The following is a 22348-nucleotide window of genomic DNA, read 5'->3' as shown; positions in this document are numbered from 1 at the left end:
CCCAGTCTGGTTACCCCAGACCCACAGTGTGTTTGACTCTTTGCAGTCTTCTAAAATTACCTAGCAAATCGCTTAATTGTTTCAAAGCGCTGCAGAAGAATAAAAAAAAACAATGAAATTGAACAGGCCACCGAGCATCAACCCATGCAGCAGAAATGACAATAACATTTCCTGACCATAACCTTTAAAAGACCTCCGATAGGAACAGCCTGCTCCGCCATTCAGTACGATCAAGGCTGAGCTGGTTGTGGTATCAAATCAACCCCTCGCTAGCATGTAGGGACGTTTGGCAAAATTGGGAGAGCTGTCCCACAGACTAATTGGGCAACAACAGTCTGACACTGATATACTCACTGAATCAAACCTTGTAGCCAATATGCCCGAGTCCTCTATCGTTATCCCTGGGTATTTCTGGTCCCATGGGCAGGTACCTACCAGAGGTGGCGGGCTGAACAGTGGTTTAGGGTAAAGAAGGAATGGCCCAGGGAGTCCTCGACACTACTCCAGCACCCATGCAGCCTCATGACGTCAGATTAAACGTGAAAAAGGACATTTCCTTTTGGTTACAATTTGCTGCCTTTCCTCAGCTGATGAATCAGTACTCAGCGTTGAACAACACTTTGAAGTAGCACTCATGATAGCAATAGCACAGAATGTACCCCAAGTGGAGGATCTCAGTCTTCACCATGATTGGTTCAGTAACACCACTTCTTGACCACGATTGCTGAGTCCTAAAGAGTATATCTGCAGAAATCTGAGGCAGATGGTGGGAGAAATAAGAGGGAAAAATCTACTTCACAGTGTGTTCATCCGTCTACCTTTCTCAGGTGTATCTGTCCATGACAATATTGGAAGGAGTGACCACTGCAAAACTCTTGTGAAGATGGACCAGCAAAATCTGGCTGCGAGAGCAGATCAAAGGCTGGGAATTCTGGGTGAATAACCTGCCTCCTGACTCTCTAAAGCCGGTATTGCGATCACAGACCAGACCCCAACAGTGGCTAGGATACTGAACTAAAACCCCAATACTTTAGTTTATTTTTGGACTGTGTGGAATGATTTTCCCCAGGAGTGATTGCACGGCAAAAAAAATAGAGCTTTGGTATTTCTTTTTTTTTTAAATTTAGAGTACCCAATTCATTTGTTCCAATTATGAGGCAATTTAGTGTGGCCAATCCACCTAGCCTGCACATCTTTGGGTTGTGGGGGTGAATCTCACGCAAACATGGGGAGATTGTGCAGACTCCACACGGACAGTGACCCAGAGCCGGGATCAACCTGGGACCTCGGTGCCGTGAGGCAGCAGGGCTAACCACTGCGCCAAGGTGCAGCTTTGGTATTTCTAAAATAAATTGAGTACAATATTAAACCTTTTAACTTAACACCAGAAAAGAACAGTTTACAATTACCCCTTAACACAATTACTATACAATTTTCCATTAAACAACAAGAAAAGAAACATACAGCACTCAATCCAGCTTTATAAAACAGCAGAGTACAGTATCCTAGCCAAACCTGCTTTATAAAACGGCTTTGGCTAGGATACTGGGCAGAAACCCCAATATTTTATTTTAATTTCTAAGACTGTGAGGAAAGGATACCTCGCTCCAGGATGTGGTGGATTAAAACACTATTACTAACACAATATTAAAATATCTTGACATTCACACAAGAAAAATAACTTACAATTGCCCCTTAAACAACGGTAATCAATGCAGTGGCACAGTAAACCTCAACTGCTATCATTATTCCCACAAAAACATCTCTGTTCTTAATCCACTTTAAATACCATTGGCACTCGGGAATACCTGTTTTACAGAGATGTCTGGGCACTCTACTTTGAGAAAGAAAGATCTTTTGACAATGCTTTAAAGAAAATATCTGACTCCTGACAGAACTGTGCAGAAACTTTGACTGTATTTCTTCAGAAGCTGCTTCAGCTGGTTGGTTCACCTTGGTAGCCACACTGCTAATCTGTTTACAGACATAATCTTTTAACTGAACTGCAGTGAGAGCAAAATCTTGACTTTTGGCCACAGCTTCATCTAAAACTCCACTGACCTGTTTTTCTGCAAAATGCCTGATACCGTAGCTCCACTCAATAACTGCATCATTTTACCAAGCTGAAATCTAATTAACCCCACAGCCCTTAATCCAAACATTAACCCAAGCTTTATACAATGCCCTAACTGCACCCGTGGCTCCCAACCTTTCAAACCAGGATTCTTTGAAAACATGACGGCAGCAGTCACACACAATCTCAGGCTTTAATCCTTACTGCACCAAATAACTACACTGCAATATATCTGAAATCCCTACATTCATCACAATTGATATCATCCAGGACAAAGCAATCTGTTTGATCCATATCTCTTCTATTACCTTAACATTTACCCCCATAACTGCACACAATGTACACAATGCAGAAAAAGCTGCCTTGGACAGCATCATCCAACCTGACCTCTGCCACCTAGAAGGGCAGGGTCCAACAGATGCATGGGAACACCACCACCTTCCCTTTATGCGATGCAACAACCTCAGTTGTTCCTTTACTGTCGCTGGGTCAAAAACCTAAAATGCCCTTCAAAACAGCACCATGGTGCACAACACATGGACTGCAGCGGTTCCAGAAGGTGGCTCCCCATCACCGGGGTAATTAAGGACACCCATATCCCATGAACAAATATAGAAAAAAATGTGGAAACTTTACCAGTGATGCTGGCCGAGTAAGATCTGAATAGTAGTATTTGGTATACGTAGGCTGTTTTCCACTCAGCCATTTTATTTGCGAGCTAATTGTTAATTCGCTTTTTTGAAAGCCATAGTTGTTTGGATATGAATTAGTTGACGCTTGGCCTGAAGAAAGCAGTTCAAACCCTAATTCAAAACAGCTGCAAAATGAAATAATTTTAGTCTTGAACGACATTGCTACAAAATTAAGAGAAAATATTCTGCCGTAGTTTCCAACCATTTGTTAAGTAACTCGATTTGAAGGAAAAAAACTTTTCATCGTACTGTAGCCGCTTCCTCATAATAGGAACTGCACTCTGTTGTAAACAGCTTCACCCATTGCTGCATCACTGAAAATGACTGGATGTCCTGGTGTATGATGAAATATTGCATAAAGATTTTATTTACAAAATATAGAAAAATGTATTACAACTAGACCGGAAGAAAGTGATAATCGATGATCTCACTTGAAACGTTAAAATTACTAGGTCTGTTATGATAATTGAGGAGCGTTTTATCGAGATGTCTGCAGAAGCTGCGATTAATGGACTGTAAATGATTTTGGGAAAAGCAGTAAAAATCTATCAACATGCCAAAGGTTACTTTGTTGTCTCTCTTACAGAAAAACTATGACCAGGCTGATGGAGACTGTAAAATTGGTATGTTATACAATTCTTTAATAAATTGTAGCCGTGATTTGGGGCTTTTTTTGACGAAGGGTCAGTGATTTAAGGGGTGTTTATGTACCAGTGCCATTTCTGCCGAACATCATTCATTAGACTTCAGCCAACACTAATGGATACTGTCCATTTTGCACACACAAGTACAGTATTCACTGTACTTCTCAACTTTTGGTGTTTAAATGTCTGGACAAATTGCTAAATGAACTGACTATAAATATGCAGAAATGTTCAAAGTTCAAAATGTAGAGCAATGATTTATATGCCTGGAGTGGGAGTGCCATTTAAAAGTAGGCTTGCTTTTATGGTGAAAGAGGACTTTTAATTTATTTTCCACCTTTTTTTTCATCCCTTCTGCTAGCTAGCTCAGAAGTATGATTGTGGGTACTCATGGCCCTGTTGAATTCTCCATTCTTCATCTGTGAGCATTGACTGGCTACCTGACCATGCCGAGAATTACATCCTTACCTGATGTAATCATGTGATTTCCCTAAACTTGCACTTTCTACAATGACTCGGTGGAATGCAATTTGGGTGTAATAATTCTGCCTCGCTTTCCTCAAACTCCACTTCCCTGTCGTTTCTCCACCTCCTTTTCTTCACTTCACTCCTCTCCGTAGCTTTTGGCTGAACTCAGCTGTTAATTCAACACGACAAAATTGAACCAGTGCTCCAGGTTAAAGGAGTGATTTTTACCCCCTCTCTGCTCAGTGATATGGTAGCTCATTGGAACTCTGGTGTTATAAATGAAAGGACCTTTTCTACAAGTTATAATTCTGATGTGTTCTTTCCCATTGTCTTTGCGTGCAGCAGGCAGATAATGTAGCTCATAAGATTTCTGACTTTCTGTTGGAGATCCACGGAGTGGCCCTAACAGTTGTGCAGAATGTTATTAACTGGAAAACGGCATTTGACTCTTAATGTACAAGTCAGTTGCACAACTTGTCTTATCATTATCCCTCACTCCCTTTTCTCTCTGAAACAGATCCCATTCTTTTCAACTTATTTACATTGTGTACTTAATGAAATTCCATGAAATTTATTCCATAACTCTTAAAGTGAAATCCATGAATTCCCTGGTGTCAAATCACTCAAATGTGACCATTCTGTCTTGATCAATTTTTCCAATTCCCTTCACAATCTTGAATATTTTCAATGGAGTCATCGCAAAGTCTGTTATTTGAAGCAAAGCCAGCCCACCATTGCAGCATGGGGCTATTTGGCTCCACCTGTGTCTTCTGCCATTCCATTAGATTGTGGCCAATCAATACCTGAACTCCATTCATTCATCTTTTTTTAATTAAAAAAAAATAAAAAATTTTCTTATAAATTTAGAGTACTCAATTCATTTCCAATTAAGGGACAATTTAGTGTGGCCAATCCACCTACCCTGCACATCTTTGGGTTGTTGGGGCGAAACCCACGCAGACATGGGGGAGAATGTGCAAACTCTACACGGACAGTGACCCAGAGCCGGGATCCATTCATCCATCTTTGATCCCTATCCCTTGATACTCTTAGCGCAACTTCCCCCCCTTTTAAAAAAAAAAAGAACAACTCTAATGACCAGAAGCCTTATTGTTCTTTGCCTCTGTTATTTCCTGACTCATATCTTTTGTTTGATTTTGATGACCAGAATGACTCACCTTTTTCTGCCTTATGCAGCAATACCACAAGCACTATAGATCTATTCCTCTGCTTATGCACCCAGTCTGCAATTTGCTTTTTTTCCCGCTTCATCTAAATAGTGTGCTGATGGTTTCTTAGATGACTTCTGTGAGAATACCTCAGCTTATCTTTTCTGATCACACTATAACTCTATACAGGACACCAGGCAAGAGTTGAGAACAACACAGTTGACATAATAACTAATCTCCTGGGATTTCAGTTCATAATTTCTGTTGACAGACTTTGGGAGTAAAGTCTGTGAAGTAAAGAAAGGTTTATATTTCTGTGTCTACAGTGTTGGCAGAGGGACTGGCCAAGGGAGACGGCACACTGCAAGCAGTGTTTCGCTGCATGTACGTGGAGGGGAAGTTACAAGCAGTGTCCAGCATTTTATCAAAATCCTTGATGGGGGAATCTTTGGTAGGTTGTGTGTTATAATTTTTATTTCCCCCTCATATGACTTAGCAGAAATTTCTTGTATTTATGTTGCACAAACTAAATGGTAGTGTAATGATGAGATGCCCCATTTCAACTTTTGGGGATTTTAAAATTCTCTTGCCATGCACCATAATTTCCAGACCCCGCCTTAAGCCATTTGAGCCAGCCTTTGGAGGAGATTTAAAAAAAAACACATACTTGTTCATCTGTTGGATTTTAGGCATTTTCTACCAAGAATCCCAAACCCTCCTATTTGGCGCTACAGTGTGTGGTGGATCCAGTGACTTCTATACTAATGCAAGGCTTGCATCTAAATAGGCAGATGTGACAATGTAAGTTCCACAAACTGAACATATTTCTTGGACGACTCCTGGAGGGTGTGTGACCTGCACTAACTCTCTGCCTTTACTGTGGTCATGTCTGTACGTTCAGCAATTCCAGATGGCTGTCCAGGAGACCTCAGATGTCTGGTCTTGCAAGCCCTGTGCAGTCAGTCCCAACATCTCTGCTCTTTTTTTAGAAAGGAGGGCTGTTGCATGCAGATGAGCACAATATCTCCAATTGCTGAATGACTGGTCACTTCCTATAGCTGTGACAGAGTGCTTCATTCTGCACAATAAACATGGTTGGGAAATATTTCAGTCAGTCCTTCACCTGAAAGTAGTGAAATATAATGTCTGCAGCCCCTTTCTGGGAGCTTACTGGACCACTGACCCGCAAACAATCAGACTGTCTTCCAGGAAAGAATTGCCACCCTGTATGACCTAAGCCAACTGCAATACCCATCTGCAAGGAGAGCTATTCCAACCAATGGAACAGTTTAGCTAATGCAGGCAGGGACCTCTTGTTTTTCCCATAGTACAAATGAGCCCTGGAGACCAAGATCAAACAGATTGTATAACCCCTAAACTGCTACCTCTAGCACACGTACATGGTAAGCCGAGTGAACCAATAAACTTTCCAGCAAGCCCCCAGTAAGGCCTCTAAAATCTCAATGTTTAACCTTCTTAAAATGGAATTGCAAGAATGAGCCATGTTACATCTCCCCATTCCTATTTTTGTTTGTGCTGGTTCTTGAGGCTTGTGATCATTGGGCTACAAGAGTAGTCTGAATCCAGAAGTAGTGCAAAGACGTTTCATCTGTACTTTACATGCAAAATTAATAGAAAAGCATATAGTCAGTAGCCAAAATTATGGCCATAGCATAGAATTTATTGCATCATGCCGCACAATATGTGCAATAATTCCTCATTTAACATCCTAGTTATGTTCTCTGAAATCACAGCTTTAAGTGAAATTACTTTAATCAAATCAATGGAATTAATGTTAAACCCAAAGTTTGGTTTCTTCGGGCAAGAAATGGCTGCAAGAATCATTGTCTAAGCTGGAATACTGTACCATTTGTGTACTGTACTGTGCACTTCCTAGCTGAAATAACGTTTAAAATATAATGCAAATATTAAATTGATGACATTTTTTTTCCTGTCATCTGAAATAACCGTAGTAATTTTTGTAATGACGTTCACAGAAAACATTGTTCTTTAATTTTTACAGGATAGTTTTAAGTTGTCAAATGAAGCAATGGTGGAGAATATGCATGTCTATGCAATTTTTTTGAAAAATATTTTTATTCTCCATTTTCATGTTTTCTTCAGAATTTACACCACACCAACAAACAGTAAACGGTAATGAATACAATGTCAATCCCCTTATTAACAACAACGATCCCATCCTCCCACTAACCCCCCAAACAGCGGCTCACCTGACAATGTAAGCATCAAATGAATCTCAACCTCCCAAGGAGGAAAAAAGAAAAAGGAATCGGGAATAACCCCATGTCACCGTTGACATATATAGTCAACCCCCCCACAATATTCAATGCCATACAATCCCCGAAAGAGTACCGTGAATGGCACCCATGAATTGTAGACAACCCCCCCTTTAGACTCCTCCCCTCCACTTCCTCATGTAAACTCCTGCCCCGGCCTCGGTTCCTCCCCCAACTTTTCACCCCAGCTAGACTCACTGAACCTGTTCTACCAGGCTCCGATGGCCGCAGCCCCTCCACCCACCTCACTCCCATTCACTGGCCAGTTTAAACCGGTCAGCGTGGAGGCCCCCGCCCGGGTCTCCTTCCCCCTTGCCCGGTCCCAGGAAAACCAAGAAATCCCCTTTAGCACATAACCCCGGCATGTGAAAAAAATCAAGTTACATGAGGCTACATCGGTACACGACCCGCTCTCAGTCCTATTTCTCAATTCTGCCACAGTCCTTCTGCCTTCGCAAACTCGTCCGCCGTCCCAAAATAAAAGTCCTTGGATTTGTAGGTCACCCTCAACTTAGCTGGATATACTATGCCACACTGCACCTTGCTGATGTACAGTGTCTTCTTCACCCGGCTGAAGATAGCCCGCCTCCTCGCCAGCTCCACCGTAAAGTCCTGGTATATGCGTATACCAGCTCCAGCCCACTGCACCACCCACTTCTGCTTTGTCCAGCGCAGGACCTTCTTCACGCTGTACCTACGGAAACACATAGTTACTACTCTTGGCGGCTCACTCGCCTTTGGCATAGGCCTCCACGACCGATGAGCCCGATCCAATTCGTATCGAGAGGGATCGTCCCCCTCCCCAAATAGCTCCACCAACATCGTAGCAAAATACTCTGTCGGCCTTGGGCCTTCCACCCCTTCGGGCAGACCCACAATCCTCAGATTCTGCCGCCTGGATCTGTTTTCCAGGTCTTCCATTTTGGCTCGCAGACCCTTGTTGGTCTCTATCACCTGCCACAACTCCTTTCCCATCGAGGTGAGTTGATCACTGTGCTGCAATAATGCCTCTTCCACTTCCTTCAGTGTCTCACCTTGCTCCTGCAGCTCCGCTGCTGCGCTTTGATACCGCCTCCCTCACCGGGGCAAACGCCTCCTCCACCAGCACTTTCAATACCGCTCCCATCTCCTTCTTCATTGCTTCCATGTGAGCTGTTTTTCAAGTTCCACAACCATCACTTTGGTCAATTCTTCTGCTGTGAGTGATGTGGCCTCCCCTGGTGCTCCAGTCTCCGCTTTCCTTACAGTTCCTGTGCTGACTTTTCCACTCACCGGCGGACTGTTATTAACCCCCTTTTTCACGGCCATTTTTTCCCAAGCTTGGACATTTCTCCTCCCTGTGCCTTCTTACAGCTTTTTCAGCCTCCGTTGCCCCTGGGACTGGGCGTTAAAACCCTGACATTTCTATTCCTGAGCGGGAGCCCTCCAGCGTGCGGCTGTCTCCTGCCCGCTGTCACCGGAAGTCATCTCTACGCAATTTTTAAGGCATACACATGTCTTTATAATTTTTCTTTTCCCCTGTTGAAGCAAGGTAGTAATAGTCACCCCAGGCCAAGTCTCCCAGAATACTGTCCAGCAGTGGACAGTACCTCTTGAAATAAAATGGTATTCTTTCAAACTAATTTGTTGAAACACAGTTTACCTTAGTTAAAAATGCCATAATGTCTTCATGAAGTGAATTTTGAGTAGAATGCTTCCTTTTATAGAATATGGAATGCTTTTTATTCTTCTCTTGCCCTGACTCCCTCAAAATTTCATTCCCACTGTTTTTGGACTCTAAAGTCAGGTGATCATGCACGCCTGTGCACAAATGGCATTATAATGAATGTCGTGACTTCAAAGGAGTGTACTGTCCCTATTGTTTTTGTGATCTTGACACGAAACAAAATTGCTCAAATCAATGTGGAGCAGGGAAGAAGTGTACAGATTTTTTTAGTGCGGCGAGTGGTCGGGGTCTGGAATGCACTGCATGCTGGTGTGGTGGAGGGAGTTTTAGCCGTGGCTTTTAGAAGGGTATTGGATAACTTTCCGAAGGAAAAGCATTCGTAGGGCCATAGGATAAAGGCAGGGAAGTGGGACTGGCTGAGTTGCACTTGGAGTGCTGGCATGAACTGTGCTACTGTGCTGTAATCATTTTATGATTCTAGATGGAGCCTGCATCATCTTGTTCGCACACCAACAGTTGGTAGGTTGTCAGCACTGACAGTGTGAGCAGGTAAGTTCACACTTGAGGCAGAATAGAATAAAGGGTGTGGATTAAATTTACTAATAAAAAATAGCTCCCTTTTTGCCATCATAGCCATCCATGGCTTTCATTATAACTGTCACATACAGCTCTATGCAGTCAAACTAGGATTTTACATTAAAGGTTGACTGCTGTATTTCATGAGTTTTACCATTAGCAATGCTGTGGAAATTATATTTGTTAGCGCACACAAATGTCCATGTGACTGAAGTGACAGAGATGTGGACTGCAAGTGACCCGGTGGGATTACTAGATTCTTCAGTACCAAGTTCTTCAATATAATACAACTCTGGATCATTATGGGTGTTGCGAGAGAATGGCATATGGTGTTTAATTTTTAATTAAACGCACATAGATGAAGAATTGTGTGTGCTTAATTAAAGAGGAAAACCACTTTTTATGCAATTTGGTTTCTAAAGGGTTTTGCACTCTGGAAATATCTCTGAGCCACTGAACAATATGGTTGAAACTTGGTATAAATATACGTTTTGAAATACTTGTTGCCAAATTACTATATTTTCTTTAATATTTTTTCTAGAATGGAATGGTAACAAAAGATGTAACCAGGCTCAAAATGCTTCTTACAGAAATGGAGGTGAGTAATCTGTTGAAGGCTTTTGATGAGGGCTCTACTTGTTATAAATCATTGTGCAATTTGTCTGCTTTGCATTTCTGTCACACTTTAGATATGGCCATTGGGTGGCTATAAACCTGAATTATGTTCTTCATTCTTTTTTTCTTTGCTGTGCATGTGACAAAATTTGCATTTATATTCCCAATGAATTACGAAGAATGTTGTCTTTCACAACAGCCCATATTAAAATTACACGGCTCCTCAGCCCTTAAAAAGAAGATTCTACTTAATGATTCTTTGTTTTGAAGTTTTACCAAGTGTTCATTTTTGTAAATTCTCAACTTTAAATAGCCGGCAGGGTTAGCCCAGTGGTACCTACAGGACATAGTTTTGACCCTATGGTTCTGCATGTTGTAAACTGCTGAGCTTGAATCAAAACAGAGAAACCCAAAATTGTTGGGAAATCACTGTAGACTATTCTTGTGTATTTATTACCAAGTGGCATAATTATGAGATGTTTCAGTTGTACACTACTAAATGCTCTCTTTGGCCAGAATAGAATGAGAACAACTACGTTGGAAAGAAATAATAATGTGCTTGTGTTATTATTTTACAATTGATCTAGGAGTTCCTATCCTTGTTTCATTTAATTTGCCTGCAACCAGTCCAATTTACTTTGGATGGCAAAAAAGAAACTGTGGAGGCAAAGAACAAGGAAAGCATTTTCTCCCCTGAAGTGTTGATTCTCTCAAAATGCAGATACCAGTGACCTCATCCAAGTGGCTACTCCGCTTTCACTTTTTCTTGCTCATTCTCATGGCTCCATGAGTGTTTACCTTCTGATAACTCAACTATTATTCTTCATCTGAGTCTAGAATTAGATATTGAGAAATACAGGCTTTTTGACCACTGGAGTGGCGCAATAAAGTTTGACCCTAACATGACTCGACGACACCCATTCATACTCGATCACCTTAGAAATGGCTTTTTTAAAAAACAACTTTGCATCCTAACTCACAAACAGGACACATTTGATTTTCTTGCGAAATTGCCACACTCGGAGTAAATATGGGCTTTCCTGATTCAACATTCTATTGTCTTGGTGAGCTGAGCATTGGCAGAGCCTGAAGTGCCAGGCTTCTTTGGTGACCAGAAAAGAACAAAACTGGGAGAAGTGGGGGAGAGCACACTCACAACATGGCTCCGTGATCTGTTTTTTTTTCTAAACCTCGTCTACTTTCCTTTCTTGCAAATTTTCCGATGTGCGCTCTGCCCTTAAACAAAGGTGATCCCTCTTGCCATTCAAATCCTAAATGAACCGTATCCACATTGGGACTGTTGTAAATTTACAGAAACTGAGCATTCAAATTATCCATTTGGCCTGACTATCAGTAATATTTTCATCCTGGCGGTGATGTAGGCTACATCAGACATTCCTGGAACTCCGCCCTTAAAACCATTGGAGATTCATTAATCATCACTGTAAATATCCCAAATCTTTGCTTTCTTTGCATTTTTCTACAAGTACGTGATTTAGTCATTGCCTAACTTTCCATACCTCCGTTAATTCAAGATTATTTCATAGAATTTACAGTGCAGAAGGAGGCTATTCGGCCCATCGAGTCTGCACCGGCTCTTGGAAAGAGCACCCTACCCAAGCCCACACCTCCACCCTACCCCCATAACCCAGTAACCCCACCCAACACTAAGGGCAATTTTGGACACTAAAGGCAATTTAGCCTGGCCAGTCCACCTAACCTGCACATCTTTGGACTGAGGGAGGAAACCGGAGGAAACCCACGCAGACACGGGGAGAACGTGCAGACTCCACACAGACAGTGACCCAAGCCGGGAATCGAACCTGGGACCCTGGAGCTGTGAAGCAATTGTGCTAACCACTATGCTACCATGCTGCCCAAAGGCTCTCTTCTCTCCCACTCATTCATCAACTGTTTTTTAATGTGCGTGATCAAATTTAGCATCACCTAATCCAAGTAATCAGTACCGCTGGATTAGCCTTGTTTAATTCTATTATTGCTTTCCCTTTCCTCCTTCACTTCGTTGTCTGTTTTGGGTGCAGAATAAGTTTTTTTTCAAAAGCTTCTGAAACACTGATGCTTATTCATTAGTTTGAATTTAAATTGGTTTAATTCTACAAAAGGTTTTAAAGTTTGGTATGCCAACTTTTCCTACTTTCTTGAACCTGGTTTCTAGCATGAGTAACTGGATACCAATCAGGTGATGCCAATTCTAAGGTACTAACTGCTCCCTGAGCTGAGAATTGTTCTGTTTACATCTTGTCTGCTTTTTCACGTTTGCAGATAACCAGCAATAAACTAATGTCTGCATATTTAGAAGACACCGAAGAAGGTAATTCACAAAGTGTGCGCTGTTTGATGAATTTAAAGTTACTTCTCTTCAGCATTGTTAATACACCTGTTAAATAAAACCCCAAAGAACATGGATTTATCAAGCACCTTGAGTCCTCCAGAGGTTTTAAAGTGTTTCACAACCAATGAACAAGACTATTTTAAAGCTTTCTAACTGTACAGTTAGATCTTTGTCTATTGCTTGAGCACTGTTTTTCAGTTGACATTATATGCTGGAGGTACTTAAGAGAATGACGAAAGTTATTCATCCAACGACTTAAAATAATTTTTGCCTAACTCTCCTGATAACCCAGTAAATGAAAGCTATGCCTGATGGCACTCTAATCCATGCAGTCTGGAAGCTGGCAGGTTCCATTCCTGGCTTGCACTCAGTTAGGGGTTTTCAGCCAGGTTTGCAGTTTGGATGCCAAAGTTTTCCTGCTTGACGTCTGCTGGGCACAACATCAGATAATGCAGTAAAAGCCACGGTGGTCATATTTTTCAAAAAAATTATTACCGTGGCTTGTACATGGAGAGTGCCCCTAAGCGGGATCTGCTTATGACGTTGATGCTTTCAGGGCAAGAAGGAAAAATGAAGAATGTATATTTTTAAAACTCAGTTGGGCAAAGTGTTTGATTATGAAAAGAAAGGACTGGAAGTTAACGGGCGGGTGATCAATAAAATAAGGTGGCTGTTGGGCCCTTTAGAATGTTATCTGGAAAAGAGTAAGGGTTGCGAGGAATACATGTACCAGAATTTATTTTGTTTCATTTATGTTTTAGGGAGGCCAGAATTAAGTTGCTTATTTAACTAATTAAGAGCAGGCTCAATGGACTACAAGATCTTTTGTCATTGCAAACTCGGGTGGCACGGTGGTTAGCACTGCTGTCTCACAGCGCCAGAGACCCGGGTTCTATCCCGACCTCGGTTGACTGTCTGTATGGTGTTTGCACTTTCTCACCGTGTTTACGTGAGTTTCCTCTGGGTACTCCGGTTTCCTTCCACGGTCCAAAGATGCGCAAGTTAGGTGGATTGGATATGCTAAGTTGCCCCTAGGTGGGGTTTCAGGTTGAGGGCCTAGGTAAGGTGCTCTTTCAGAGGGTTGGTGCAGACTTGATGGGCCGAATGGCCTGCTTCTGCACTGTAGGGATTCTGTGAAACTCAACCTATTATAGACGAGACATGTTAACTGTTGCCGTTCTGAGGTGGCCCTTTGATTTAATAAGAAATACTTAGTAAAATAAGCAGCTAAATGAAGGGAGAACCGAGATGTGTTAAAATGTATTTGAATGATTGCTGTAGATTCTGAAGATGGATGGCAGTTCCGGCCTCCTCCCCGTGGTGTGACCTGTAGTGAAGAATACACCCTGTGCAAAAGGTAAGCTGATTTGATGACTTCCATTTAATTAAATTCTTACTTTGTTACTGGATTAATTCCCAGTGCGACCTTTTTGTTTGCGGAAGAGCTCTGTGAAGTGACTGATTTCTGCTGCTGTCCATTTATAAGTTAATGCACATGGTCATTCTCTTATCTGTCTGTCATCTGTGTGTTCATATTTCATTCTGCCTCTTCCCTCTCTTCCTTGGAGAATTTGGATTGTAACGTTGAGAATGTGGTGAGCATTAGTTAAGTTGAATCTTGGTATTGAATGTATGATCTGGTATTTTGGTGGGCAGGAGTCAGTGCTAGGGTGAGGTTGCCAGTGGAAATGCTGAGCTGGGAGATGAGCACCATGCCAAAGTTCCACATTTCTTGATGTAATCATCAGTGGGGTTGATGGCATTGAGGTTTGCAGAGAAGTAATTGTGATCGAGGAAGAGCTGTAGACAATAACCATCAGCGCCCTGGAATCCATGATTTGCAATCAGCATTTGCAATTTGCAAATCCGCCACCCAAACATGACCCACAAGGATCATTCTTTGCTCTAGCTCTCCCAACGTCAGTGACCTCCCTCCCCCCACCCCCCAAACTTATGACTCTTTGCATATGCTGATGACTTGGCTTTGCAAGCTAAAGAACTTCAGGATATTGAGAAAATACTCGCTGAGGATCTATGTTCTTTGGAAGCCTATTTAAAACAAATTGAGGTTTTGACCAAACGCTGTCAAGACTGTCATTTCAGTCCTTCATCTGAACAACTAGTAGGCCAAGGAAGAACTTCCATGTCTAGTTCTCACCACTCACCCAGAACCCAAAGCCAGAATACCGTGGCATCTCATGATAGTACATTGACTTACCGGCAACACCTCAGAACACTGGAGCCATAGTCCAGAAGAATCTTGTACGGAAATTGGCAGATATCACTTGGAACGGCAGACAAAACGCACTCCACGTCGCTTCATTGCTCTACCCAACAGCAGAGTACTGCTGTTCAACCTGGCTCAGGAACCGCGCTACAAAACATGATCGACAACTATCTTCTATTTTTGGAATGTCAAGACCAACACAGCTCAAGTGACTTCCTCTGCTAGCACATACTGAAGTTCCAGATGTTTGCAGGGAAAACTCCCTCCTCCAAGAGCACCAGCGACTGACAACTAACCAAGCACTCCCGTTGAGACACAACTTCAAAACAAAATCCGAGGCACATGGTCCCTACCAAAATGCATTCCACCTCCTACAAGCTGACCATAGCTCTACCTCTCGATGATGTAACTGCTGGTTGGCTGCAAACATAATCATCCAGAACCTGGTAACTGACCTTTGTAGTGAAGTTCCAGGTTTCAACTCTCAATACCTTGAGGACACACCAGTGAAGATGTGGTCACTTACTCCACAGATGGACTATGCAAATCTGCTCATATTGTGACTCTGGCCACCTGAGTCAGAATATTGCCCATATACTGAACGTCTGGCCTGAGAGATCCATTCCTAGTGGCTTCACAACCCTTCATACTACATAGACTAAAGCTGTTAAATGGATTGTTAACCTCAGCATCAAACTACAGCTGCTTCCCCAGCTATACAAATAAAAATAAAGCCGTATAAATGATCTTTTGGCAAATGATCTGAGACAAATGTGCATTATTGTCTTTGCTGTTGTAAAGTCAGGGAAGCTAGTGACAAATGACAAAATCTTAAAATCTTGTTGCCTAATAAGTCACATAATTATATATATTTTTTTGTTTTAGGTTCATAGAGCAGAAGATATGTAGATATGGTGCTCAGTGTACATCCGCACACTCGCAGAAGGAGCTGGCTGAATGGCAGAAACGCTACTCTTCACGGCTGATGCGTTTGAAACAGCAAAAAGAAAGTAAACAGTCTATTGGGAATTATATGGAAACGTTAATTGAAAAATGGATGAATTCTTTATCTCCAGAAAAAGTGGTACGTTAATTTCACGATTTGGCACATCTCAAGTGAGCGAGAAAGAAAATGTATCCATATTATGTATTCCACATCTTCGGGTGACCAAAATGCTTCACAGCCAATTGCATGATTTCAGTGTAGTCACTGTTGCTTTGTAGGCAAACCTGGCAGCCAGTTTGTGCACAAACAACATTGTGATAGATGACCAGATAATCTGTTCGGTAACATTGGTTAAAGGATGCATGTTGTTTTGGGCCTCATACATGGTTCTGCCACTATCAATATTATGATTGCTTCCTGATATGTTGTACAATGAAGAAAGCACACTTGGGTAAATGCATACTTGGGTAAGGTACCAGAGTCTGAATGCCATCAGTTGTACCCAACTAGGAGTTGATGGTTTCCGGAGAAAAAGCAAATTTTGAAACAAAAACCAATTCCATAGAAGAAAGGTGAAAGCAGATAATTGTGTAATGGTAGACTGTGCCAAGAATCGTTGCGAGTACGTTTATTTATTCACCCAGCTAAGGGGAAGAGAGAACTACGGAGTGCGGTTGAAGTGATGAATGTTGTGTGAAACTGCGTTCATTTTTGATTTGCGGTCGCTGTTTCCCTACAAGATGTCCATTTGCTAAGGTGGATTTGTTTTGTGCTTTTAAAGCTTAGTGAGTCTGTGGATGGTGTAGCAGTGGAACATAGCCCAGAACTATCAGTAACTGTGACGACCAAGAAATCTAGTCAAGCGTGGACCTTTATACTCCATTGTAAAGTAAGTACAGGAGATTCACTTTATATGGTCTGTTAATTTAACATAATACCTGGAAGCTTTTACTATGTTACACTCTCAAATGTTGCCATAACCAACACTGAATCTATCCTCCCGTGAATTTTTAACAGCAATTTCCAGATGGAGAGGAGGAGTTACATCATTGTTAGATTTTATACGTGCCTCCAAAATTAATGTATGCTAAGGAGGCTAGCTTTTGCCTCTAACATTGCCAGTGAAGCAGAATGTACAGCACAAAATATATTGTATACTATTTAATTTGGTTGATATTAAGGCACCCATTGGTAGAAAACAAATAGCTTATTCTGAAGAAGGTACCCCCAAATTTGGTTAAAAATTTAGAAAGTAAATAAATGTTTTCTATGATCACTTTATAAATATACTTTTCAGCAATGCTGTCTTGCCTTGTTCTCGAGGCCTAACTGACCTGTCTTATTTTGGGTCACTTTGTGCATATCATTTAATCATTCGCAGATGCTACTTATTCACTTCCTCATGATCTTGTTGGATGGTGAAGCAAACACGAGGCACAGAATGGCCCACTGCTCATTTTTTATGTTATTTAGATTTTAAGCTTCCATGATCTGTTCTCGTAGCTCATCGCCGCCTCCAGCTGGGTTTATTCTAACTCCTTGTCAATGCATGTATTTCCCTTTTTGAATACAGTGACTTGCACAGAACGCCAGTGAAATCTGACCAGTGTGAAGTCTCAGCATGACTTCTGTAGGTTGCTCTAATTATGTACCCAAAGTTCTATCTCATTTTTCACTGTCTTGGCATTGGAAGTTCAGAGATTAATAATGTATCTCTGCTAATGTTGTAAAGCTACGTTGATCATTCTTTCTTGCCTTCCAGTGCTTTGTATCTTTGTATTTTCATTTGCCATTCACCTCATCCGTAACAGATCAGATGCAAAAATTGAACTGCATTCTTAATTTCCACTGTATTTACTACATTAGTCAATTCTATAAATAGGAAATGAGGGCCCAAGTGTGGAACTTGTTCACCATCCCGTTCTTAAAAAATCTAATTTCCACGGACTAATTATTTTTCACTGAGGGGTGTTTAGAAATCCAGATAAATTATATCCTGGGGTATTCCACTTTTTGTTTTTTTGCTAATGCTCTCAAAAATTTGAAGGCGATGTGCAGATCTTTTTAGTTGGTGACTTATGGAAATTCGCTGGGCCAACAGCCATTTAATTTAGTTAGCTTAAGACGTTACATGTAAATAGAAATTATATGGACAGTGTTAATGTCCGAGAGCAATGCACATAAGGCAACCATTAACACTCTTTCCCCTTGGTATCTGTGGCCATTAGCACCCGGTTTCCCTGGGTTTCAGTGGCTATGACTCATCTTTCATTCTCACTCCGCAGTATAAAGATTTCCCACTTTCTCTGTCTGTTAGCTTTGACAAAGAGTCATCGGACTCGAAACGTTAGCTCTTTTTTCTCCCTACAGATGCGGCCAGACCGGCTGAGATTTTCCAGCATTTTCTCTTTCGTTTCAGATTCCAGCGTCCGCAGTAATTTGCTTTTATCCACTGTTAAATTGTTCCCTGTGTTTGATCAAGTAATTGGCATTATGCTGGCACTTTCCTGTCATTACATTGGCTGGATAGTTGACAAAATAATTTAAAAACACTATGCTTGTTAATTTCTGTGATTAGGTCCCATATGCTTGTGCCTAAAAATGTGCCTGGCTTTCAACAGATCGATCTGAGTTTTGATAATTGTTATGAATTGTGGAATGGATATTTGGGCTATCCTGTCACTGCTCTACGCATATCTTCTCGGAACCGTTACAATGTAGTGCATAGAGCAGATTGACGGCATTGTGGATCTTTGTTTCATTTGATGCATTTTCTTTGGACAGCTTTGACCCTTGTCATAACTCCCCTGCCATTATTCTTTTTAAAAATAAATTTAGAGTACCCAATTCATTTTTCCAATTAAGGGCCAATTTAGTGTGGCCATCCACCTAACCTTCACATCTTTTGCGTTGTGGGGGTGAAACCCATGCAAACACGGGGAGAACGTGCAAACTCCACATGGGCAGTGACCCAGGGCCGGGATCGAACCTGGGACCTCGGCGCCGTGAAACAGCAGTGCTACCGCTGCCCCACCGTGCTGCCCTTCCCTGCCACTATTCTCTTGGTATTATAATATTGGAATTTTTTTTAGGTGTCACAGATGGACTGTTTGCTTGTCTATTCCAAGTTGCTCTGTTGCGATAGTGGTGGCCATTCTCCTTGAACCACTGTAGTCTTTGTGATTGACACTAGGGATTTCCAGGATATTGACTCGTCACTGATGGAGGGGCAGGATATGCCCGTCAGAATGTTCCCTTTAATTTCTTTTTCCTATGCTTATTGCATTGCATGGCCCCTTTAAGACTGCCATACGGTATCCACACATCTTCAAATGGACATTTGTGCAGCCTGTTTGTTCTCTGTGGGCCATTATGGATTGCTGCAGCTCAGATTTAGACTTATTGTCACATGTACCGAGGTACTGTGAAAGTATTATTCTGCGTACAGTCCAGGTAGTTTGTTCCATACATGAAAAACATAGGACATATAAATACACAATGAAAATACATGGATATCAGGTGAAGCATACGGAGCATAGTGCTACAACAGTAGAGAAGATGTGTAGCGAGATCAGTTCAGTCCATAAGAGGGTCATTCAGGAGACCGGGACAAAACTGTTTTTGAATCTGTTAGTGCGTGTTCAAGACTTTTGTATCTTCTGCCTGATGGAAAAGATTGGAAGAGAGAACAACTTGTGTGGGAGGGGTCTTTGTTTACGCTGCCTGCTTTCTCAAGGCAGTAGGAGGTGTAGTCAAAAGATGGGAGGTGGGTTCACGTGATGGACTGGGTGGTGTTCACAACCCTCTGTAGTATCTTGTTGCCTTGGGCTGAACAGTTGCCATCCCAGGCTGTGATGCTGCCAGATAGGATGCATTTCTAAAAATTGGTAAGAGTCAGTGTGGATATGCCGAATTTCCTTGGTTTCCAGAGGAAGTATAGGTGCTATTGTTGGTCGTAGTGTCACGTGGGTGGACAGATTGTTAGTGATTTGTACACCTAGGAATTTGAAGCTGTCAACCATCTCCACCTCGGCACCATTGATGCAGACAGGGGCGTGTATGACACTTTACTTCCTCAAGTCAATGACCAGCTCCTTTGTTTTGCTGACATTGCGGGAGAGATTGTTGTCATTGCACCTTGCCACTAGGTTCTCCATCTCCCTCCTGTACTCTGACTTCTCGTTGTTTGAGATCCGACCCATTACGTTCGTGTCATGAAATTTGTAGATGGAGTTGGAGCTGGATTTTGCCACAGTGTGTTTAAGGAGAATAGTAAGGAACATTGGTCAGAATTGTATGTGGCTTGAAGGGGAACGTGGAGGCGATGATACCTGAGTATATTATTGCGTTTGTGCTTCTCAGTAGCCAAGGCCACAAGGAAGGGAAATACACTCAAAGTCCCTGGTGAGTTGTTGCAGTGCATCCTGTAAATAGTGCATGCTGCAGCAATGGGGTGCCAGTAATGGAGGAATGGATATTCAGCCTTGTGGTATTGTTGCCAACAAGCAAACTACATTCTTCCGGTTGGTATTTAGTTACGTTTAAGTGTTGGAACTGTACCAAGTCACATGAGTGGTGAGCATTCCATCCGACTCCTACTTGAACCTTGAAGATCATGGATTTGCGTTAGGGGTTCAGGAGGTGAACAGTTTGTCATAGACTACCCGACCTCTGTCCTGTTGTACTCATCAAATTGATGAAGCTGGCTGGGTTAAATGTTTGGTTCATGTTAATCTCCAGCATATTGATGGCTGGGGACTTGCCAGTGCTGGATATTGAAGGTGGAGTTGACTGGGCTAAGGACACACAGCTATAAGAGTTCTACAGTCCAGCAAGAGGACCTTCGGTCCATCATGTCCATGCAGGCGTCAAGCGCACTTCCCTGAGGAACTCATAGAATCATAGAATATACAATGCAGACGGAGGCCATTTGGCCTATCGAATCTGCACCGGCCCTTGGAAAGAACACCCTACTTAATCCCATGCCTCCATCCTATCCCCGTAACACAGCTGCACATCTTTGGACTGTGGGGGGGAAACCGGAGCACTCGGAGGAAACCCACGCAGACACAGGGAGAAAGTGCAAACACCACACAGACAGTCACCCGAGGCTGGAATTGAACCGGGGACCCTGGACCTGTGAGGCAGCAGTGCTAACCACTGTGCCATCCCCCTTGCAGTGATGTCCTGATTCCATGTATTGAATGCCCACTGCTCTTGTTCTAGGTCTCGTCATTTACCAGGTTTGAAGCACTGACTTCAAAGAAAGGTTAGAGGGGGAGATGGCCTCATAGTGGGAACGTCACTGGACTCTTAATCCAGAATCCCAGGCTCATGTTCTAGGGATATGGGTTCAAGCCCCACCGTGGCAGCTGGGGGAATTTAAATTCAGTTAATAAATCTGGGATATAAGGCTCCTATCAGTAATGGTGACCATGAAACTATCTTTGATTATTGGGAAAACATTTAGTTCACTTGCCCTTACCCGGTCTGGCCTACATGTGACTCTTGACTCTCAGAAATGTGGTTGACTCTTAACTGCCCCCTGAAATGGCCGAGCGAGACACAGTCCAAGGGCAGTTGGGGATGGGCAACGAATGCTGGCATTGCCAGTGATGCCCACCTCCCGTAAAATAATTTTGGGGGAAAAAAGGGACATGGATAAATAGGATGACGATGGTAACCATCTGAAGGAGATGTTAAAGACCAAGCAGGTGATAAGTGATGCTACTTTTGGGAGTTAATGCTGTTAATGTGGATAATTGATATGTTTTCTTTCCCCTCCTTTAGCCTGCACGTTTGCTGTATCGAATAGCCTTGCTCTACGATGCTCATCGTCCTCATTTTTCCATTATGACTGTTTCTGTTGGTGATCACAACACTCAGGTGGTACAAGATGTACCTGAGAACTGTCAGGAGTGGCTTGGAGGCGGAAAGATGGCTCAGAATGGAATGGACCATTGTATATATAGAGTTGGTGTACAATTCAATACGGAAATATTTGGAACTTTTCGTCAAACTGTAGTTTTTGACTTTGGGTCTGAGCCAGTCCTGATGCAAAGGATTATGGTGGATGCTGCATCAATAGAAGGTAGGAATCTGCTCATTTCTGCTGTTCACACAAATTAGCTGCTGTTTATTTTCAATTTTGTAAATGCAAAAACCTATTGAAGGTTCCAAGGGCCCAGAAGGCTCCTGTGGATAATTTGATTGGTGCCTTCCTGAAGGAGGCCTGTCTAATACGTTTTAGAACTTCAAGATTGAATGAACGTCAGCATTGTAACTAATTCATAAGAACAGAAAAGATCAGTGATAAAAAATACAAGTAATTTCCCCCTCATGAGATCTCATTGTAGCAGTAGTGGATGAGGGGACAGAGTCTGTGAAATAGCGGCAGACGCAGAGGAGGAAAATTAGGAAACATTTCAACACTTGAGTGGTGAAAATTTGGAACATTCTTCTACAAATAGCAATTGATGCTGGATCAGTTGTTAATTTTAAAACTGAGATTGATCGCTTTTTGTCAACCAAAGGTATTGAGGGATATGGGGCAAGGTGGATATATAGATTAAGGTCACAAATGAGCACTGATCTCATTAAATGGCGAGCTTGCTTGGGGGC

At 42.2% G+C, this 22348-nt stretch overlaps 1 protein-coding gene across 10 annotated transcripts in view; it reads left to right on the top strand.

The window, feature by feature from the left end:
* Positions 1-22348, top strand: part of helz (helicase with zinc finger) — a 259376-nt gene that overhangs the window by 56390 nt on the left and 180638 nt on the right. For 6 of the 10 annotated variants that reach the window (XM_038777990.1, XM_038777995.1, XM_038777993.1 and 3 more), the window contains 8 exons: positions 3353-3389; positions 5374-5498; positions 10128-10184; positions 12485-12533; positions 13836-13911; positions 15667-15865; positions 16509-16616; positions 21518-21818. In XM_038777990.1, coding sequence (XP_038633918.1) covers positions 3353-3389; positions 5374-5498; positions 10128-10184; positions 12485-12533; positions 13836-13911; positions 15667-15865; positions 16509-16616; positions 21518-21818 — 952 coding nt within the window. The remainder of the gene's footprint in view (positions 1-3352; positions 3390-5373; positions 5499-10127; positions 10185-12484; positions 12534-13835; positions 13912-15666; positions 15866-16508; positions 16617-21517; positions 21819-22348) is intronic. The other 4 variants (XM_038777999.1, XM_038778000.1, XM_038777997.1 and 1 more) reach the window with 3 other exon arrangements.

The sequence above is a fragment of the Scyliorhinus canicula genome, chromosome 18 (assembly GCF_902713615.1).
Source record: "Scyliorhinus canicula chromosome 18, sScyCan1.1, whole genome shotgun sequence".
Lineage (NCBI taxonomy): Eukaryota > Metazoa > Chordata > Chondrichthyes > Carcharhiniformes > Scyliorhinidae > Scyliorhinus > Scyliorhinus canicula.
The sequence above is the reverse complement of the archived record's forward strand: the minus strand, read 5'-3'. Positions and strand labels throughout refer to the sequence as shown.